Source organism: Marmota monax, unplaced genomic scaffold (assembly GCF_021218885.2).
Source record: "Marmota monax isolate L192 unplaced genomic scaffold, Marmota_monax_Labrador192_F-V1.1 WCK01_AAM20220418_F8-fsc00260, whole genome shotgun sequence".
In the NCBI taxonomy this organism is placed as follows: domain Eukaryota; kingdom Metazoa; phylum Chordata; class Mammalia; order Rodentia; family Sciuridae; genus Marmota; species Marmota monax.
The window spans coordinates 1,215,262-1,238,221 of record NW_026694062.1 but is presented as its reverse complement, the minus strand read 5'-3'; the positions used below and the strand labels follow the sequence as shown (position 1 = coordinate 1,238,221).

At 44.6% G+C, this 22,960-nt stretch overlaps 1 protein-coding gene across 3 annotated transcripts in view; it reads left to right on the top strand.

The window, feature by feature from the left end:
• Shroom2 (shroom family member 2) overlaps positions 1-22,960 on the top strand; it is a 131,903-nt gene that overhangs the window by 68,071 nt on the left and 40,872 nt on the right. For all 3 annotated transcript variants that reach the window (XM_046464243.2, XM_046464242.2, XM_046464244.2), the window contains exons 3-5: positions 10,684-10,815; positions 13,439-15,881; positions 17,410-17,510. In XM_046464243.2, the coding sequence (XP_046320199.1) occupies positions 10,684-10,815; positions 13,439-15,881; positions 17,410-17,510 (2,676 nt within the window). The remainder of the gene's footprint in view (positions 1-10,683; positions 10,816-13,438; positions 15,882-17,409; positions 17,511-22,960) is intronic.

Here is a 22,960-nt window from a genome sequence, read left to right as displayed (position 1 = left end):
TCTTCCTTCTGCTAGAAACTGAACCCATGACCTCATGCATGCTAAGCACCCGCTCTGCATTGAGCTACCACCCCTAGCCTTATTTATTTTATTTTTTTAAGGAGTTGCTCTAATGAGACCCACCTAATTCACAGCCCTTGGCTTTAGGAGAAAAAGTTTCTCTGTGCTGGCCAAATTCCAAGTTGGAAAGAGAAGTGTCTTGATGAGGGTGTGGAGAGAAGCCTCTAGGAATGTCCTGAGACTTGGGAGTGCTGGGATCCTGGGGTCTCCCTGGGCTCTGACCTTGTAATGGGCTTTACAGGCAGGAGGCTTATGTTATGTTCAGCTTATGTCCAGCGTTAACACCCAACCTCGTTGTCACTCCTAAGGAACAGGTGGCTCCCGAGGCTCTGTCCACCCCAACTGCACCCACTGAAGGGTCCCCCTCTCTATCTGCCCCGTCCTCAACTATAGCTGCACCTGTGGGCCTCAGCTCCTCTGTGCTGTTTTGTCCAAGTAGAAATCCACTTTCAGCTTGTGGCCAAGGGGTGAGGAAGAGGTTGCATTGGTAGAGCTGGGAGCAGATGGCTGCTGGAGAGGTCACGAAGCTTGTATAGAGGTCACGTCTTAGAATTTGCCTGTGAAGGCCAGGCATAGTGGTGGCACATGCCTGTAATCCCAGTGGCTCTGGAGGCTGAGATAGGAGAATCACGAGTTCAAAGCCAGCCTTAGCAAAAGCAAGGCACTAAGCAACTCAGTGAGACCGTGTCTCTAAATAAAATACAAAATAGGGCAGGGGATATGGCTCAGTAGCTGAGTGCCCCTGGGTTCGGTTCCCCAGGACCCCCACCCCCCCACTCAAAAAAAAAAAAAAAAAAAGAGAGAGAGAGAGAATTTTTCTGTTAAGCCCAAAGTCCAATCATATACACCCCTTGGGTTCAAGGCAGAGAGTCTTTGGGGGAGAAAAGAAGCCTAACATTTGGCATTGGCATTTTTTAGAAAGCAGGGGGCATGCGTAACTATTTTTTTTATGTATGTGTGTGTCTTTTTATTTTATTTTGCAATTCCCCTTCTCCCTCCTTTTCCCTCCCACCTCTCTTCCCTATTTAGTGGTAGTCTTCTTCTCATGCTCTTCCTCCCTATCCCATTTTGAGTCGTTCCCCCCCCCCCCCATATCAGAGAAGACATTCGGCATTTGTTTTTTAAGGATTGGCTAATCTCACTTAGCATAATCTGCTCTAATGCCATCCATTTCCCTGCAAATGCCATGATCTTGTTATTTTTTTTTTAGTGCTGAGTAATATTCCATTGTGTATAAATGCCACATTTTTTTTATCCATTTATCTATTGAAGGACATCTAGGTTGGTTCCATAGTCTAGCTATTGTGATTTGTGCTTCTTATAATGTTTATAACATTGATGTGGCGGTGTCCTGTAGTATGCTCTTTTTAGGTCTTTTGGGTATAGTTCGAGAAGGGGAATAGCAGGGTCAAATGGTGGTTCCATTACCAGCTTTCCAAGGAATCTCCATACTGCTTTCCAAATTGGCTGCACCAATGTGCAGTCCCACCAGCAATGTACAAGTGTACCTTTTCCCCCTGCATCCTCGCCAACACTGTTGTTTGACTTCATAATGACTGCCATTCTGACTGGAGTGAGATGGTATCTTAGAGTAGTTTTAATTTGCATTTCTCGTATTGCTAGAGATGGTGAGCATTTTTTTGTGTATTTGTTGATTGATTGTATATCCTCCTCTGAGAAGTGTCTGTTCAGGTCCTTGGCCCATTTGTTGATTGGGTTATTTATTTTTTTGTTGTTTAACTTTTTGAGTTCTTTGTATACTCTAGAGATTAGAGGTCTATCTGAAGCGTGAGGGGTAAAAATTTGTTCCCAGGATGTAGCCAGGATATAGGCTCCCTATTTACCTCACATATTATTTCTCTTGCCAAGAAAAAACTTTTTAGTTTGAATTCGTCCCATTTGTTGATTCTTGATTTTAACTCTTGTGCAATAGGTGTCCTATTAAGGAAAGTTTGGTTTGATTCTGCATTGCTTGCTTCATTTAGGTGGAGAACATGCTCACCACGAGAACAGCTTCATGCCTCTGCTGGAACATACCATGCCCTTCCCCTAGAGTTTGTCATCCCCACCCACACTCTCATAAAACCCACCTAGAACAGTGCCTGGGAGCTTGATTTATCATGAAAGAAAGCCAGTTGGTGGAAGTTGAGAGTCTGAAGGCCTCTTTAACCAAAGTGGTGTCATGGACACGTGTTCAGGAGGTATTTGCAGAAGGTTGACCACTGTGGCACAGCTGTTGTTGTGAAATGTGTTCTTCAGATAGCTCAGGTCATTCCTGTGTCCAGACCGTTGGTGGTCAGGTGGGATAGTCAGCGTCTTGGATATAATGGGGCATGGCAGGCAGAGCTGCCTTTCACCTTAAAGGATGGCTGTACTGTCGAAACTATTGTGGTGAGATTGTTTGCATTTAATAAGATAGAGCAAGGTAAGTAAGAGGAGGTTACAGATCTTACTTGAGCATTCCTTCTTGAATTTTCCAACCATGACTATAGTTCATTAATTATTTATTTTTTGCAGTGCTGAGGCTGGAACTGAAGGCTTCAGGTATGATAGGCAAACACTCTACCACTGAGCTACACCCCCAGTCCCTGTATTTCATTACATAAAGGATAAAGAGGGCCATTCTGTGACTTGACGCTAATGCAAGGCAAGAGTGCCTTCCATCCTTAGTGATTCTATATGATAAAATAGGTGAACATTTTTAACAGCCAGTTAGCAAGAAGACTGGCAGTTTACCATAGTGACTGTACATATATGGTATTATTGAATAGTTCTCCAAGTATGTAAAGGATTGTAGAGAGTATGGATTAAAATGATAGTCTTCTTTTGGAGAAATATTATTTCTATCAGAATAGGTGTTTTTTTTGTTTGTTTGTTTTGTTTTTACCACTGAACTACATCCCCAGCCTTCTTCTTCTTATTTTTTTTTTTTTTTCTCTTGAGAGGGGTTCTTTCTAAGTTGCTGAGGTCTTGCTGAGTTGCTGAGGCTGGCCTTAGTCTTGTGATCCTCTTGCCTCAGCCTCTCAGTCACTGGGATTACAAGCATGCATCACTGCACCTGGTGGGACAGCATTTGACTGTTGCCAATTCCAATAACCTTCAGCAGCAGGACCCATACTTTGTATTCAGATGAATTCTTGTAAATTTCTTGGACCTTATTTTTTTCTGACTTTAAAGCAGAATGCCATCTCTTTCCATAGTCCTGGCTAACATTTCTTTGCCACTTTGTGACTGATGTCTTTTTTTTTTTTTTTTAATTTTTTTAGTTGTAGTTGGACACAATACCTTTATTTCTATTTGTTTTTATTTTTATGTGGTGCTAAGGATTGAATCCAGCACCTCGCACATGCTAGGCGAGTACTCTACCGCTGAACCACAACCTCAGCCCCATGACTGATATCTTTCTTGTGTTATTTTCTCTAAACTTCACAGTTCAGGTGTATATCCCTACTCCGTGTTCCTTTCTCTAAGAGAAATGTCTTCTTAATTTACTGGCTTTTGATCTGGGGATGCTAAAAGTAACCAAAGACTCCACAAAGGGAATTTGTGGACAAATCATGAAGATGCAGTTAATTAGCATGGACTTTGGATAATGGGCAGAATTCCATGGCAGGCTAGGTAGATGAATGTCATGGGGCCTCTTTACTTTTCCTTCACGTTTATGTACATAGGTAGGTCTCTTTACATGTAGCATTTCTTATTTATTATTATTTTTGCAGTGCTGGGGGTTGAAGCCAGTGCATACATGCTAAGTGAGCACTACACCCCCAGCCCTACATATGGCTTTTGAGGGATAGCAATTTACAATCTCTTGTTGCTTTTTTTTTTTTTTTTGGCATAGTTTTACATTATTTAAATTTTTTTTTTTTTGGTGTTTATTCTTATGTATAAGACTCATTGGCTCTGTTGCTAACCCTTAGGGCTATTTATGATACTAATAGCTGCACATTGAATGTCTTTGAGTTTCTTTGCCAACGCATCTGTTCTATTGAAATGTAGTGGGGATGTTTTGTTGGTGCCTTTTTAGACTGTTGGGTAGTGGGGAAATGTGCTTTTGGACCCAGGTGGCTTGGGTACAGGGAGACATTAGTAGGCTTGTAGAAATGAACAAGTAACAGCTGATAGAAGAAACGAGTCACTTGGGTGTGCTCCAACCTCACGTCCTGGTGGGGTGTTCATTTTGTGCCATTGCTCCACAGTGGATCCTGCCAGAGTTCTGGAAGGAACACCGGAGGTGTGACCAGAAGCATGGGCTTGCTTATTCTTCCTGGGGGACAGGCACAGAAAGCTGCTGGGCAGAGAAGCTCTCCAAGGCCTTCAACCTGTGTGAATGCTGCTGCCTTTGCTGAAAATGCAACTTTGATGTTTTGTATCAGTTTCAGCTACTGAGGTCATTTGGGAATTTTTATCTTTCCTTATTTTCATGTATGAAGGCAGGAACTACTTGATTCTTATCCCATGGGACCATAGATCTTTTTTTTTAAAGATTTTTTTTAATTTTCATTTTTTAGTTGTAGTTGGACACAATATCTTTAATTAATTAATTAATTTTTATGTGGTGCTGAAAATCGAACCCATGGCCTCACCTGTGCTAGGTGAGTGCTGTACCACTGAGCCAGAACCCCAGCCCAGGACCATAGATCTTATCAGACATGATGTCACCATCCACATCATGGCACCTGTCTGTACCACTGCCCAGGAAAAGAATGTACTGCCATATAAATCTTCTCCCAATGCCATTCGGGGCTAGTCTGCTTTTTTCTTCCAGTAAACACACACACTGGGTTACCCTTTAGAGTATGCTCTAATGCACATATTTTGTACATTCATTTAACTCGTGTAGAAGCACTCCAGCTGGGCCTGAAATCTTCCCAGTAGGTCCTGCCTTCTGGAAGCCCACAGCTGAGTGGGCCAATAAGGTATGAGCCAGAAAACTCCGACAAGTGGTGACTCCAAAAGAGAAAAGGGTGGATGTAGACCCCAGGACAGCCTTTTCTGAGGACAGGGCAGTGCAACCGTCCTTCTAAGGCCAGGTTTGAGATGTAGATCACAAATCTATGTGAGCTATATGAGATGCGCTCAAACTGGAAACCAAAGCTGTCAGTTTAAAAGAGTGGCAAAGGGGAAGAAGTGAAAGGGAGGCTTGAAGGGGGAGGGAAGAGATAGTGTGGAGCTAGAGTAAACACATTTGACCCAAGAAAGCCCTGAGATCCTGACACTGGTCCTAAGAATTTACTTTATCTACAAGTCCCCTAGTGATACTGAAAGCCCAGGCTGTGCTCTCATGAACTGCTGGGCTAGATGTTGGAGGACCTGGGAGTATGGGCATCCTTCTGTGGAGCAGCTATTGGTTGTGGAGTAAGGGAGGGAGAAGATCTGGCTAGAGCTGTGCTGCTGGGAGGTTAATTTGGCAAGTGGTAGAGACAGACTTGGAGAGGTAAAGGTAGAGGCTTGGCGGAAGGGAGGAAGCACAAGGTCAGAGCCAGGGCTCATTTCATGTTTTAGGAAGGTGTATTTTATTTATTTAAATAATTAGATATATGCATTGCCCCGGGGCTAGCTCTTTCCCCCTCTTCCCCACCCCAAGGATTCCAAAGCATCCTACTTGCCTGTGCTCTCTATGAGACTTGCCCCTCCAGGCCTGTGCACCCTGTCTACCCTCTCCAAGCCCTGGAACTTGTTCCAGTCACTGAGCCCCTGGAGTATATTCAGTTCTTCGCTACCCTCTCGCCAGCTGCCGCACTGACGAGATGAGCTAGGTTTAAAAGAGCTGGCTTCAACATTAGGATAAGAAAACGGCAAAGAAATCACGCAACACACAAACATGAGTTTCTCAGATTGAGGGTAGGGTGGCTCTGTGAGTCAGCTGGGAAAAAGAGCGTGCATCCAGAATCTGTTTTTATAGGGGGGACCCACAAAGAAGATTCGAAGGAATGTTCTGCACCAAATAAGGAAGGGGATAAGATTTCAAAGGTGGAGTCTTGCTTCATGATGTCTTGCAGTCAGCAGATTGATTGACATCTTGGCAAGTCACATCCATCTCAGGTGCTGTGTGGGATCACAGGCAGAGCAAGAGGAAAGGCGCAGTTGCATCTCACAGCCCAACCAGCGTGCAATGCCACACCTGCCCCTCATATAGCTCCAATGCGCATAGCTCATACACACAGCCCATGGATGGCTCATGACACTACTCCACCCTTTATAACAAGGCCTTTCCAACTTCTGATTCCTGGAGAGCAAGAAGTCTTCCCTTTCCTGAGTGCAGGCCAAGACATCCCCTCCATCCTGAAGCCACCCCCACCTCCCAGCTGATCAGCCTAGCCCCCAGCCAGCACTTCCTATTACTCTCAACTGATTTGGGGAGGGAGAGGGTGTAATGGAAGACAATTGTATTTATTTTAGGGGTTGGTATATCTTTTCTTCTAAAAGTTTATGAAAATACCCCAACACTAATAAGATTTTTTCTTTTCTTTTTGGAGGAAAGGGAAGGAATTCTGTCCTTCTGCATGAATAATAAAGATTTCACTGAAGCAGTCCTTCTAACAGTAAAATGAAACAGACTATTTGACATCTAAATCTGTTATGTTTCATTGTCAGTGACATCTTAGCATTGTTTTTGTATTTTTGATCTGAATGCTGTCTTTAAAAAAAAGTCCCTAAAGATTTCCTAGCATATCTGCGTTGTTTTTAAAAATTACAGTAAGTGTACCGCGAGCCTGAGTTCAGTCCTCAGGACCACGGAGGAAAAAAATTAAATCAATTTTGGTGTAGAATTTGTGAGTGTATGGGAAAGGATTTCAGGAAAACCCTGGAAATTGTCTCTCTTTTTCTCTCTCTCTTTGTAACAAGGATTGAACTCAGGGGTGCTTAACCACTGAGCCACATCCCCAGCCCTTTCTGTTTTTTGTTTTTTTTTTTGAGAAAGGATCTCATTAAGTTGCTGAAGCTGGCTTTGAACTTGCAGTCCTCCTGCTTCAGCCCCACCAGGTCACTGGAATTCAGGCATGGCCACTGTGCTCAGCCTCTTTCATTTTTTGTAAGAATCATTAGAACATTATTGGTGAAATCTTTGTTATTCATTTTATGGTGTGGGAAAGTGGGTACAAACTTGGTGCATTCAGAGGCCCCAGCATCAAGGTGCTTGACTGTCTTACCATGGCACATACTGCAGAATGTCTGTGGCCTGCTCATTGTTTCCTGTGCTTCCGTGGATCAGGTAGTTTAAAGCCGCTTCACTTTGTATCTTATTGAGAAGGGAATCTCAAATCTCCTGTTCTTTAAGTTTCACTGCTGCCTAGGAGTGGGTAAACAGAGCCAGTGGGACCATGAGTATGGGTGAGCTCTAGATGGCGCCAGAGCACTCTGTCCCCAACCCCAGGGCCTTTGAATAGGAAGCAGCATGCAGGTGCTTCTCTTCAAAGGCAGCTGTTGCCAGGCATCAGAAGTGCTGATGAAGAGAAACCAGCCTGACCCTTGGTTGATTTCCAGTTATGTTTGTGATGCACCAGGAAATTCAGAGCACATAAATGAGAGAAATTTCTCTGTTCCCAGTAGCTCTGGCATTTTCAGTGCTAGTACAGAGGAGGATAACCTTTTTTCCAAGCATCTTTGCTGTGTATTAGGTAGCCCTCCTGAGTGTCCTCACTGTGGACTCTTTCTTTGTGAAAGAGACACTTACATTGTGTGTCGTCTTTTTACAAAGGAGCCTCTGCGTGGGTTTGCATTCCTTTCTTGCTTCACTGGGCATTGCTCCTTATCTTCGGACAGCTCCCAAAGATATGAGCCAGGTGAGATGCATTTTATGAAAGTGCTAGAAGTTCACTCTCCTTAGCATCAGCATGGAACAAGAAACATTTTGATCAGATGGCTAGCTGTTCAAGTCCACATTAGTTGGAGGCTGAATATTGTCATTATAGAATAAACTTGAGGGCAAAAGAGTAAATCTGAAATGTTTTCATTAATTATTATAAGTTTTTAAAAAACAATCTTTAGGTTTTCACAGAGTGATATTTGGTCAGAGATGGAATTGCTTGGCTGTGTCAGCTGCTAGATTGCTTCTGTGGTCACTGTCTGATTCACTTACAAAATGAATAAGTAAGTTGTCATTATCTCATGAGATCATTGGAAGGGTGAGGGTTTATTTTTTTTTTTTTTTGATTATTCTGCTAGTGTAGGTTAATGTTATCACCATACTGCTCTCCCCTCTGATAGTAACTAAGCTTAAGACTGACTCCACTTCATATTCAAATTTGTGTGTTTGGTGCCTGGAGGTGGTGCATTTTCTTCTACAGTTCTGAAGGTGAAGCTCTAGGTACTTGGAAAGGAAGGTGCTTGCTGGATACTTTCAGAAGCAGATTTATAATTGTTATACTCTGTTCTATTCATCTTTGCTGAATCAAATGTCAACCTGAAATTAGTGGCATAAAATAAAATTTCCAGGGCTGGGGCTGTGGCTCAGTGGTAGAGCACTTGCCTAGCATGCATGAGGCACTGGGTTCGATCCTCAGCACCACGTAAAAATAAAACAAAGATATTGTATCCCCCTAAAACTGAAAAATAAGTATTAAAAAATAGAACTTCCAGTTATGAAATTGCATGACCACAGAGCAGTTTACCTGTAGGTAGATACATAGAAGTGTACTATATATTAGAGCTGATTATTTTGAGATTAAAATTTTGCTGAAGATAATCCCCCAGCAGTGGTTATTTACACTTGAAGGTTGGGTGAGGATGCAGAGGATTGGGGGGCATAGAACAGAGACTTGACATTCATTTTTCAGTATTCAATGTATTTTATGAAGACAGATTTTATTGCTAATATTTTTTACATGTGCTTGCTAATGATAGCTTTTTTGGGAAAAGATTTCATTCTCCCCATGGAGCTTTGCTTCCCAGCTGATCCCAGATAGAACCTCAGGTATTCCCATGGCAGGGTGCAAAGAGTGTCACCACAAGTGTTAGGCATTTTCTTTTCATAGCCTTCTTTTTCTTCCTCTTCACCTCCAGTTTCAGTCAGTCTAGTTTATTTCTGTCATTAATTAATTATAAAGAACAATGAAAGAAGTCATGGATATTCTGGCACAGAAAAAGCCAGCTGAAAATGAAATTCACATGGCCAGAGCCTTTCTTACGAGGATTTTGAGAAATTCTATGAGGTACGGTCTTGGTTTTATAATTACTTATTTCTCTGGTGCAGTGAATTCCTGTTTTACATATTTTTTTTTAGTTCATGGGAAACTATTATAAAGTCAACATACTCCACATTTTACCACTCATATAAGTTTTCTCATTAAAGTTATCCAAGCCATCACAAGGTTTGTTTTAAATGCTTTTCAGTTCTATTTTGGAAGTTATTCTTCATTATATAATATTCTTTAATGTTTTCACCCACTAGGGAAAATGTCTAATCTCTCTCTATAAAAGTACCTAAAGAATGCTCAGTTGAGTTCTTTCTCCATTTTTGATTGGTCTATAAATTGTCCGGGTGAGGTCATTTCTGTCTCAGATTAGAAAAGTGGAAAGTAAAGCTAGCTTCAAATAGTAACTTTGAAGATGAGAGCTTGGGTGGGTCTGTATATCTGACAACATCTAGTCATCTTTGCTGCATCAAAAGTCAACCTGAAATTAGTGGCATGAAGTAGAATTTCCGGGGCTGGTGTTGTGGCTCAGTGGTAGAGCGCTTGCCTCTACCACTGGAGAGACCCCATTATGTAAGTTACCAGCATCCCTAGAGACTCCAGCTGGACACACCTTGTCACACCTGACCTGGGTAGGTGTGCCACATCTGGGAAGGTGCAGATGGTGGCGTGGGAACCTGGCAAGGCTCAGACCATGTAGAGAGGCCCTGGCTGGAAGGGACTCAAGCCTGTTGGTGCAGGGTATCATGGTCATTCGGTGGTTGAGCTGACAGTACATATGGAGAGACTCAGAAGAAGATGACTCTCCTAGTTAATGACAAGACAGCTGGTTTTCCTTAGCTAGCAAATAGAGATATGCAGTCTAAACTGTGCCCCTGTCAGCAGGGCATGTGGGCACACTGACTACTTCTCCACTTCAGTCCCTTCTCACCAAGGAGGCTCAGGGTTCTGTTCAAAGTTATACCACAAAAGACAGGAAAATCTGTTTGCATTCTGTATTACAGGGGGAAGGGAGAGGGCAAGTTTTGTTTACTTAGTTATTTGGAATAAATTTTATTTATTTTTACATTTATAAATTTCTTAATTGACAAATTGCATATATACATTTTTAATGTTTCTTTAGATGTTTATGGACCTTTATTTTTATATTCATTTATTTATATGTGGTGCTGAGAATCGAACCCAGTGCCTCAACACGTGCCAGGAAAATGCTCTACCACTGAGCCATAACCCCAGCCCAAATTGCATGTATTTTTGGAGAACTGCTTCACATTTTGGAGCTTGTGTTTGCCATTCTGCAATTGGGCAAAAGGATCACTCATAAAATCTGAAATGAATAAGCCTGCGTGCATGGATATGGTGGGAAGCACGGGGTGCTACAGATCCCTCCCGAACAGGTGCAACTGATTTCTGTTCCTGTTCTCCTGTCTTAGCACAAATGCATCTAGGGTGTCAAATTCCCTCACGTGTCTGCATTCTTTTCCAGGAGGAGTGAGCTGAGCTGGAGGCCTCACTCTTGGCACGCCACCAAGTTCTCCGATGGACACCCTGAGCCAGTCTCCTCTCAGTTCCCTGCTGCCAGTGGCTGCCCTTCCTGGCACAGCCGACACCATGCGAGGTAGATGCCCATTTTCCAGGAGGATGTAAAATCTGTCATAGTCTGCAGATGCTCAGATATTCCAGTGTGCTTCTTGACTTCAGAATGACTTTGACATTTCTCATCAGACAACTCAACGCTTGAGTAGGGTTAGAACTGAATTTTTCACTAAGGAGGCACATGGGTGAGGGTGGAAAACAACTATAATAATGAAAATAAATGACAGTGCAACAGTGAGCAAGCATGCTTTCTCTCATGTGTCAGGGTGTTAGTGGCAGATAGCATAGTTTTGGGATGCATGTGTTTATACATGTGTATATATCCCCATGCATGTGTGAGTGTGCCTGTAAGCATATATGTGTGCATATCTGTGTGTATCTCTACGTATACTTGTATTTGAGTGTGCAAGTGTATCCATGTGCTTGTTAGTTTGTGTGTGTGTGTTTTTAAGCTAACATAACCATTTCAAAATCCATTTTTGGCTATTAATAAATGTTAGCTGCAAAACTACAAAGTACAGTACTGAAGTGGTGTGAAGGAATTACCTCTCAAATACAGTATTTATTACTTGTTTAAGGTAGTGAGAGATTGGTATTTTTGAAAAGCCATAGATTCTCAACTGAGTCATAAAACTTAAGTGAAAAATGGGCTTTTCATTTCAAAACTAAGTGACTTTAATAGCATCTCCACTTAGTCTATGTGACTAAACACCCCCACCCTCCGAACTGGGGATTTAACCCAGGGAAGCTTAACCACTGAGCGACATCCTTGCTTACTCCTCTTTTTGAGAAGGGGTCTCACTAAGTTGCTTAGAGTCTCGCTAAGTTGCTGAAGCTGCCTTCGAATTTGTGGTCCTCCTGCCTCAGCCTTGTGAGTCACAGCAGTTACAGACATGCACCATCACGCCCAGCTGGCAGTCTCTTAATTAGAAATGAGTACTGCCCACATCTGTGTGGAAACTGTACTTAGTGTTGTTTCTGTCTGCCCGGAGTTAAGAATTTGTGGAAGAATCGTCCCTGGCGGGAGAATTTCAGGAACATGCAGTATTTCTGGTGATGCTAGGTCTGCCCTTAGAGGATGCAGTATAAAAACCTCATGTGACCAGCCAGTCCATTCTCCTCACTACACCCTTGTCCTGGTCATACTGCCTTCTTTCCCATCCTTGTTCTCCCCAAACCTAATTTAACCATGGCTTTTTTTCCTGCTTGAAGCATGAATAGCACAGCTTTGTGAAACTTCAAGGGAAGAATCTAATATCCTGGATAAATATCTGTATCATTAAGATATACGAGTCATAGCATACAGTTACTATGTCAGAGAATATTTAATATCTTGATCAACCCTTTATTCCTCCTTCTTAGACATCATCCTGATTAGGAATATGTGATTTTTGTTGTTCGTGTATAGCACTAGTGAATCACAAGGTTTAATCATTTACCTGAACACAATAGCACATGATCTTGCTGGGAAAGCCTATTGCTTCTTTTAAATATCAAACCAACTGAGCATTTAGAGAAGAGCTAATCATACTCTGATATTTGGGTTTGGAAAAGAAATGTTATCCCTAAAGTCTCTTTTTTAACTTTAAAATTGTTCTCATTTATTTACTCCCTTTGGGTGAATAATCCATAATAAGAATCTTTGGAGCTGGGTGCAATGGCACACGTCTGTAATCCCAGCTCCTTGGGAGGCCAAGGCAGGAGGATGGCAGTTTGAGACGAGCTTCGGCAACTTAGCAGGATCCCTTCTCAAAAAACAGGGGTCTGGTGGTGTAGCTCAGTGGTAGACCAAAAAATAAAAAAAAGAACTGGGTGTGTGGGCTAGGGTTGTAGCTCAGTGGCAGAGAACTTGTCTCATATATGTGGGGATGAATAAACAAAATAAAGAACTGGGTGTATAACTTAGTGGTACAGTGCTTGCCTAGCACACACATAGCCCAATCTCTGGTACTATAAGGGGAAAACAAAGTGGGGAATCAGAAAATCATTGCATACACTGAAACAGGGGTCTGAAAGGTGTTCTTTAAAGAGCTAGATAGTAAATATTTTCAGCTTTGCAGGTCAGACAGTCTCTGCCACTTATTCATTCTTCTGTGGTGGTGCCAAAGCAGCTATAGCCAATATGTCGACAAATGGGTATAGCTGTGCTCCAGGAAACTTCATTTATGAACTGAATTTTGAATTTCATATAATTTTCATAGGTTACATGGGAGAAATATTATGCCTTTGATTTCTTTTCCCTTGACCATTTGATAAGATAAGAACCACTCTTACTTAGCTCATGAATTATCGTTTACCAACACCTACAGTTAGCTGTTGATGGGCCATAGGAGCGTTCATCGAGGCATTGCCTCCTAGTGATGTAGGCATGAAGTTGGGAAAATGTGCTGTCATTACAAGGGGTCTGTTTAAAAGCAGGTAGGACACAGTCTCTTCAGCCTGCCCTCAGAGCATCTCACCAAGCCACAATTGAGATGTGCCAAACTAAAATCTCAGACCCAGGGATCTTACATTAAGAAGTTATCATCCAGCATCTTCACCCTCCACAGAGTGCCAGCCAGCTCTGTTCCCAATTCCGTTGCCCTCTGATCTTGCCCTTTGTTGTCACTGGATGCTAAAGCAAACCATTCTTCTTGTTTTTGTAGTTCTTCCTCCCATGACCTGTCTGGCTCCTGGGAGCAGACGAACCTCCAGCGCACTTCTGACCACTTCAGCTCCCTGGGGAGCGTGGATAGCCTGGACCACTCCTCCCAGCCCTCTGGACGCCTCTCGGCTGCCAAGTCCAACAGCAGCATTGACCACCTGAGCAGCCACAGCAAGCGGGACTCGGCTTATGGCTCATTTTCCACCAGCTCCAGCACCCCTGACCACACTTTGCCCAAGGCCGATGCCTCGTCTGCAGAGAACATCCTCTACAAAGTTGGCCTTTGGGAGGCCTCTAGGCATAGCAGCCGGCAAGGCCAGGCCGTGAGTGATCCTCAGGTCCCAGAGGACAGGTCACTGTGTTTCCCAGCCAGGGTACCTAATGATAGCAGTAAAAGCCCCTGGCCAGAGGACAATGCTGAGCCTAAGTTGGCCACTTCTGGGAGATCCAGTTTTGGGCCAGTTTGGTATGTTCCTGACAAGAAAAAAAACTCTTCTTCCCCCCCTCCTCCCCCACCTCCTCTGCGCAGTGATAGCTTTGCTGCCACCAAGAGCCATGAGAAGGTGCAAGGCCCTCCATTCTCAGAGGCAGCCACCACGCAGCACTTTACAGCCCTGGCTCGGGCTCAACCCCGCAGTGACTGGAGACCAGAGAGGACTGATCGGCGAAGGCTGGTATGCCCGAGTAGTGGGAAGGAAGTGGGAGGCCAAGGCTACCTGCTGGAGGGCCACACGGACTGTGGTTGGCTGTGCTTAGATGACAGGACAGGCAGTTCCCTAGGGGCTCCCGACAGGCTGTTCGGCACAGAGGTGCATTTCCGGCAACCTCACCCTGGGGGTCAGCACCTGCGCCAATGCAGTGACCAAAGCCACAGGGCCCCTGTGTCACCAAAGGAACTGCAGCGGGTGGCCCTCTCTGGAGGTCGGCAGGAGCCTCCCGCCACGCACCACCAAGATGACAGCCCCTCTGTGGCGAGGTGGCCCAGTGCTGCCAACCAGAAGGTGAACAGTGGTGGGTTGAGCCACTATTACTGCGTGCCTGCCAGGCAGCCCCTGCAGGGAAGCACCCAGGTGACAAAGCTCCGTGGGGAGTATTGGCATTCGGATGCAGCCTCGGGAGCCCTGGAGCATGCTCCCACACACCTGATGGGCCAGAGCCCACGATGCTACCTACCTCAGCATGAGCAGGCTCTGGATGCCCCGGAGAGAGAGCAATGTCCCCTACTGGATTCAGGGGCCGAAGGCTGCTTCTCGGGAATCCAAGAGCCTCCCAGAGCCAGCCGTGCTGAGAAAGCCAGTCCACAGAAGACAGCTGAGGGCTTCAAGTGGGCGGAGGGAGAGAGCAGCAGAATCTCTCGCCAGAGGACACCCATGCTGCACTCCCTGACCCAAGAGGGGATGTGCCAGCCCGAGAATGGCCAGGATGGTGGCACTGAGAAGCTACCGCCATTCGATGCCCAGGTGGGTAAGCCAACACGGAGAAGTGACCGATTTGCCACCACTCTGAGGAACGAGATCCAGATGCGTAGAGCCAAGCTGCAGAAAAGCAAGAGCACGGTGACGCTGGCTGGAGCCAGTGAGGCCGAGGACAGTGCCAGCAGCTGGACAGCTGAGGTGGGTGGCACCCTAGAAGGTTCCTTCTCTAGCACCTATAAAGACCACCTGAAAGAGGCCCAAGCACGGGTCCTGAGAGCCACCTCCTTTAAGCGCCGGGATTTAGACCCCAACCCAGTGGACCAGTATCCCGGGTCACTAGAACACAGGACTGGGGACCACAGCACCTTATCTTCATTCCCTCAGGAGCCAAACTCTGTCCCCCACTTCTGTGAGGCAGGACTGGCCAAGCCACCCTCATCTGGAGGTGGCATGCCCCACGTTCCTCGTATTGGAGGCCGGAAACGGTTCACAGCCGAGCAGAAACTGAAGTCCTACTCTGAACCAGAGAAAATGAATGAGGTGGGGCTCTCGGTGGATTGCAGTCCTCACCAGCATCCCACATCACCCGAGGATACTGTGGGCACATTTGCTGACCGGTGGAAGTTTTTTGAGGAAACAAGCAAACCCCTCCTCCAGAGACCAGGCCAGAGACAAGCTCTATGTGGAGTCCCGAGGGAGAAGGTAGAGAGGCCGCGGCCAGCAGGCCACAGGAGTGAGGGGGCTGACTCTGGGCTCCAGACTAGGTCTCGTGCCACTTCCTTTGGAGAAATCCTCAATGGTCACAGGGAAGCAGAAAAGTTCGGGAAATTGGACCCACCTCAGAGACTTGGAACCTTTGCAGAGTACCAAGCCTCTTGGAAGGAGCAGAGGAAGCCCCTGGAGGCCAAGAGTGCTGGGCGGTATCACTCAGCAGATGATATTCTGGATGTGGGTTTGGACCAGCACCAGAGGCCACAGTACGTCCACGAAAGGTCCCGGTCGTCACCATCCACAGACCACTACACACAGGTAAGCATCCTGCTATGAGCAAGGGCCTAGTCTGCCCCAACCTTGACCTTGAGACATCTATAGGACTCACCCAGAATAGGATGGCCTATCTCACTGCAGGTGAAAGGGCCATGGGGACTGAATTGGCACCTGCATGGAAGTTTGAAACACTGTACCTCTGCAGACTCACATCTTTTGTTCTTAGCCTCCTTTTCCGAATCCCTTGCTTCACAGTCTTTCCCCTTAATTAGTTGTCCCACCTTCATGCTAAACAAAGAATTTGGGGAGCTGGACAGGGTGGGAGGGAGTGCTTTAGAAAATGGTAATGCACCCCTCTGAAATGAAAACACGTGTTTTAGCTAAGGGCTTAACATATGATAGCCGATTGTCAAACATTGATGCCACTTAATATTTATCTTTTTAAAAAATTTATAAGCATTCTTAGGATTATTCTGGGACAAAGTGGATTTAGAAATGCAGTGAACTATTGCACTATTTTAAGTGACAGTTTTGATGTTGAGCATTAACTCCTATCTTTCTTGAAAACCACATATTCTTATGAGTACTTCAAAGTCCACAATCTTTCCCTCTCCCTTTCTTCTGTCTCCCTGTCCTTCTGTCTGCTTTTTCTTTTTTGCCTTTATTTTATTTATATTTATGTGGTGCTGAGGATTCAACCTAGCGCCTCTCACGTGCTAGATGAGCGCTCTACCACTGAGCCACAATCCCAGACCCCTATCTGCTTTTTCTGCTTATTCCATCTGCATCTGTATATTTCAGAGAAAAACATTGTTGCAGTAATAGATTGTTTCTTTGTGTGTGTGTTTCTCCACACTGAGCATTGATCCCAGGGGTGCTCTACCTCTGAGCTACATTGCCACCCTTTTATATTTTATTTTGAGGCACACTCTTGTTCAGTTGCCCAGGCTGGCCTCAAACTTGCTGTCCTCCTGCCTTAGCCTCCCAGGTAGTGTGGGTTATAAGCATGCACCACCATGCCTGGCCAGATGCAGTCACCTGTAAAAGAACCAGTAATAGCTTTAATGCAGGGTGTCCAGAATGTGCATGGATGCCTCCTGGTGCTGAGAACCCATGCAGACACTGAGAGATTTTGTTTCTGCTCCCTTGCTGCCTGGCTTTGGGCTGTTAGAGCGACCTCTGGGAATTCTGTGCTTGTTCAGTCAAGAGTGAAGAATTCCAGCTTCCAACAAGTCCTAGGACAAGTCCACGGTGACTTGTGACCAGCTGTCTTTTGTTTGATTTCTTTTGACCAGTGTGTCACATGGTTTCGCAGGCTTCATGTAGGAGTTCTATTTCCTGTCCAGAAGTGGATGCTGGGGTCTTAGGTCAGTCATCTCAATGAAACGCTTTGTAGAGTTGAATGGGCATGTTCCGTGGCTGGGTCTCAGTCCGAGACAACAGGCAGCGTCACTGGCGTTGTGGGACAGGCGTGCAGGGCGAACCCACAAATGAGGGGTTTCCTAATAACAGATGAGATGTCTTAGGAGAGCAGCCTGGTGACTGGTCGTCTCATGTGCTGCCTTTTCAGGAAGTGGCTGTCAAGCCGCGAAGGCAGTCGGAGGAGCCGAGTGGGCATCAAGAAGCAGTTCCCTCCACAGTCTCTGCCGAGGAGGGACAGTCCTCTGTACGGTAGGTGAAATTTAGATTTGGGGTTGCTAAAAAGATGACTTGGGGATGGTTTTTTTTTTTTTTTTTTTTTAATGGATGGTGAATGCTGGGCTGACATGTCCAGCTGGGTAGTTTTTCCCAAACCCAAAGTAACTGCTAACCAAGCATGATTTCTGATGCCCATGATACCCTGGAGTTCTGAGCAGAGCCCATGTGCCCCCTAGCCCTGCCCAAAGAAGCATTGCCAGGGTGGCATTTTTGTTCTTAAAATACACGCTGTGTTTTCTGTGTAGTGAGATGCTTTATGGGAACAATATGTAATAAGTCCAGTTTAGCATACTTGAAACTAAGTGCTTTGTACAGAAGGCTACGGCTGAAAGGATGCTTTCACCATCCATCCACACACAGCTGTGTTTGTGGGCCTAGGTCTCAGATGCAATTGCAGTTGTATCTAAGGATTCTCATTCAGAAAGGAGTAAGGCAAGCCTTCCTAAATTGGACTGATTTAATGAGTTAATTTTGAGATTGAAAATAGAAGTCAAGTCAGTTGGTGGCAGCAGGGTGCTAGTGTTGCCTCCATGATTTTAGGCAGTTGCACAGACAGCTGTTTAGTTGTGGGAGGATGGGATTTGGATTAAATATATACCATAATCCTGACTTTTCTGCATGAAGAGGGTAGGAGAGGAGAGTGTGCATCTTTGCAGAGGATATGGTGTAACCTTGCTTTATAAGGGCTGATGGACACATGGAAATAAGTACACGGATGGAGATCTGAGAGGATTTTTCTGTTGTCTTGGGAATCTTGTTTGATTGGTGCAATGTTCAAATTAAATGCTGGCCCCAACGCTCAGGTTCCTTTGCAGAAATAGCCAGTTTAGATGTTTACTTTCAAGAGCCTGTGTGTTGGGATTTTATTTCATTTGGCTTGAAACTGAATGCTATTAACTTTATACAAAAGGATCCAATACTTATGTGACTCTGAGGCAACAGGATTGATACTGAGTGTATGCCTGTTTAGGAAGCCCCTGCAATTACAGATCAGTCTGCGTGGCTAAAATGAACCCAGGGTAAGAGAAGCTGGTGAATAATCCACCTACAGAACTTAGCAGTGTCTGAGAAGCACAATTACAGCTTTATTACTGTGGCTTCTGAGTGAGTCACGTGCCATATGCCAGCTGTGGTCTGTTTGCAAAGCTGGCTTCCAGGCGCCTCTGCAGTTGTGGGGCCAGCTGTGCAGTGCATGGCTGGCAGGGGCTGGCAGCTACCTCTGCACACATGGTGCTTTCTCTGCTCCTGCTCTCTGCTCCATGCCATGAGCATGTAAACTGTGCAGAGGACACGCATGGTGGTTGGGGCATAGCTCTACTCCTGTGCATAGAGACTGTCACTGCTAACAGGGATAATGTGCATACTATTTGTGTGCAAGAGTAGCACTATCCATACTGAGAGGGTCAGGAGGAAGAAAGGAGGGGCCATGTGCTTTTTTAAAATCATAGCTGTGTCTTCCAGCAGACTACATAAACACTCTGAAGAAATTAGTTCCAGAAGCCGCCTGCTTTTGAGCTACAAACCCAGCAATTTTCAGAATGGTTGTGTGTGTGTGTGTGCTTTTAAGAGCAGCAAGTCCCAATGAAATTCTAAAATATGACTATTAAAAAGTCATTTTCAGCTTTTCCCACGGACTGTTTAATTTTCTGAAGGATTAGCAAGAAAGAATATTCTTGAAAAATTAAATGTGAAGCTGGCGTTGTAATATACACCTATAATCCCAGTGACCCAAGAGGCCAAGACAGGAGGGTGGCAAGTTTGAGGCCAATCTGGGCATTTTAGTGAGACTTGATCTGAAAAATAAAAAAGGGCTGGGGGTATAGCTTGGTAATAGAGCATGCCTAGCTCAATTAAAAAAAAAAAAAAAGAAAAGGTAAGTGTGAAAATTATAGAAATAAAGTTTATAATAATAGAAATAAAGTCTATTATGTGAAGATATAAGGATACCTAATAATGTGCACGAGTTTAAAGTAAAACATGCTTTTATAATGAATAAATTACTAACTTGATAACTGATGCAAATAAAAAATGGTTTTTGTTGCCTTCTGTTGGGAATAACATGAAGAACAATGTTAGGAATTATTTGTAGTTGCTGGCGTTCATCCAAGTCAAATGGAGATAACATCTTTTGTGAGGTTCAGGATCCTATAGAACCTCCCAGTGTAGGAGGGAAAGAATGTCACAAATATTTGCAACTGAAGGGGTGACCTGTAATTATAAATCTTTTAAACTTTCTATGGTGCATCAGAAGTCAGAGGAGAGAGTTCTGTGGCGTTTGGGCAGGTTACTGTAGTGACTGGACCCAAGGGAGCAGATCTGGTGGATTTCACTTACCCCAGCTGACCCTAATGACCTGCCTCACAGATCTCATCTGCCTGGTCTTTCCACAACAGCTTTCTGAGGTTTTGTACCAGGTCCTCAAGCTCAGACCCCAGCAGGGTCTGCTTCTTGCAAAGGGCCACACCCTGCCACTGGCCTTCCCTCCAAGACAGGGTGTGTGTATTCCCTAGGGCTGTTGCGTTGATCCTTTCACAGTTCTGGAGGCTGGCAGGCTGCTATTAAGATGCACTGTGTTCCTCCAGAGACCTCTCCTTGGCTTGTAGACTCTTCTGTGTCCTCATGTGATCTTTCGTCTGTGTGTGTGCTAATCTCCTCTTCATATAAAAAAAAAAAACAAAAAAACATGAGACAGATTGGATTAGGACCTACCCTAATGACTTCATTTTATTTTAATCATCTCTTCAAAGATTCTCCCTCCAAAATGTTGTAGTTTGAGATTTGTGGGGTTATGGCTTCAACATACTAATTTAGAAAGGAGTCACAATTTGGCCAGTAACACTTGAAGAGATGTCCCTGCTTCTCCCTTACGTCTTTTTGTGTGTATATGTGTGTGTGTGAGAGTGGTTTACCGGGGATTAAACTCAGGGGCACTTGACCACTGAGCCACATCCCCATCCTATGTTGTATTTTATTTAAAGACGGGTTCTCATTGAGTTGCTTAGTGCCTCGCTATTGCAGAGGCTAGCTTTGAACTCATGATCCTCCTGCCTCAGCCTATGAGCTGTTGGGATTACAGGCATGCACCACTGTGCCTGGCTCCCTGATGACTTCATATTAAAAAATTCAGTTGCTTTGTTCTAAGCTCTCTCAATCATTTCATCATTGAGCCGATGAGGTTTCACATTTAGAACTGACGGGGAAACATTTTAAATGAATGGAAATGGGGATTTGGCAAAACCTGTGTGAAGGGCTTTACAGCAGTGTGTAACTACAACCTTAGAAATACACACCCCTTCTGGTTCTGTAATTGTTCTGTGTTAACTTTCAAAGTGGGTGCCTGTTGCATTGTGAACAATAGCATCCTCTGCAGACTGGGATGGCTTGGGGAGGATGGCAAATATCCTATTTGGATGTATCTGCCACACTCTTCTCCTGTTTTCTGGGAGCTGCCTCTTCACTCTTGCTGGACCAAACTGATAGCCCCTGGAAGACCAGGATTTTACTTTTTCATTTTTCAATACCCTGTATATCACACAGTTCCTACACAGATTGGGTGCTAAATAAATAAATAAATGGTTGGTTGGATGAGTGGACTGGTTAAGGGACACATGGATGAGTGAACAGATGGATGGACATTCCTCAGGTGGGTGGGTGAATGAATGGATAGTTACACGTATGCAAGCATGCATGCATGGATGGATGGATGGATGGATGGATGGATAAGTGGGCTTATAGTTGGAAGGATAGGTGGGTGGATAAATGGATGGGTATATGTATGTATGTATAGATGGGAAAATGGGTGTTGGATGGATAGAAGGGTGGGTGGGTGGATGAACAAGAGTATGTGGATAGATGGATGAATGGGTGGAAAATGAGTGATTGAATAGATAGAAGGGTGGATGGGTGAACAGATAGGTATGTGGGTGGGTGGATGGATAGGAAATTAGTGGTTGGATATTTGGAAGAGTGAGTGGATGGGTGGATGAATAGATGGGTACATGGATAGGTGTGGCTGGCTGGCTGGATAGTTGGGGTGTATAAGTGAATGGGCAGATAGATGATTGGAAGAATGGGTTGGTGGATGTATGAGTGGTAGATAAGTTGATTCTCCTTGAGTTAGTTCCTGATCATTGTGAATAACCACCCCCGGTGGCATATTTTGTTTGCTGAAGTTGTACTAAGATTGTAGTCTACATGCCAGTTAAGTATAACAGGCTTTTACTTATCTTTGTGCTCTTGATTTAGAATCAAGAAGACATAAACATCTCAAAAGATGAACGTATTTTCTGGATTGATACCCTGTAAGAGAACAAAGATGCAATACTTTTTTTTTTGACTGTTGCTTCTCAAATTGGAACATCTTTCATGAGCATTGTATTCTGGGAAGCTCTGGAAAATGAAGCTGAGCTGGGGGTGGCTCCTAGGCTGTGGGCTGGCAGAATCCCTCTTCCCTGACTTCTTTCAGCCACTTCCGCCTCCGCCTAAGGGAGCCACTGCCAAGTGCTAACAGGCTGGCATTAACCCCAGGCTTGCATTTTGTTGGTACAGATGGAAGGAGAGGGGAAGAATAAGAGTGTATCTCCTAAATCCCAATATAGTTAAAAAACTGAGTACGTGTGAAATAGAGGTCTTTAGGGGAAAAACTTTGCTTTAACATAAAATTCATAAACTAAACCCTGAGGGTTATCTTCTTGGATGTTTTCCTTGAGAGGTGATTAATGGGAAGATCGAGTGTTCATTTATACAACCAGCTCTAAGTAGAATTCAGAATAAGTAACAGCTTTATCATCCAAGCTCTACCCCATGTTTTATGCTTCAGGACAGACATTTGCTATTGCTGGCCTTCAGTTAGCTAAGGGGCAATTGAAGCTTTCCATTCTGAACTACTTTGCTAGGTAATTATGCAGCCTGTCCTGGATGGGTTGGGATAACAAGGCGAAACTCAAGCTCGGCATTTTTTCCGGTCAGAGCAGCATCCCACAGAGCTTCAGTCCCACGCAATGAAGTCCCCCTGAGCAGGTGTGTTCTTTTTGTGCAGAGAACATTTGCGAGCAGGACGCCGTCATCCCTGAAATGATTGGCAGTATCCATAGAAAGAAGGCGTAGCATGAGACTAGTGGGTTTGTTTTTCTGCCTTAATTTAGAACTACATTTTCCCCTTTTATTTATGCTCATCTGGACTTAAGAGATCTGGATCCAGGACTAGTGGCCACTGTTTTGTTTACTTGTTGATTTGCTCTTGTGACTCCTCATTATTTGGAAGGAAGAGTTTGTAGGACCACAGTCTGAGGGCTGCGGGGTCTGGGGTCAGGGAGGAGAAAAGTGAGGCCCACCAAACTCCATGTGGAAGAGGAGGCATGCAAAGGTAGGGAAAGAATCATGAGCTGCATGCAGTGCCAGTGCTGAGGGAAATGGGAAGAAAC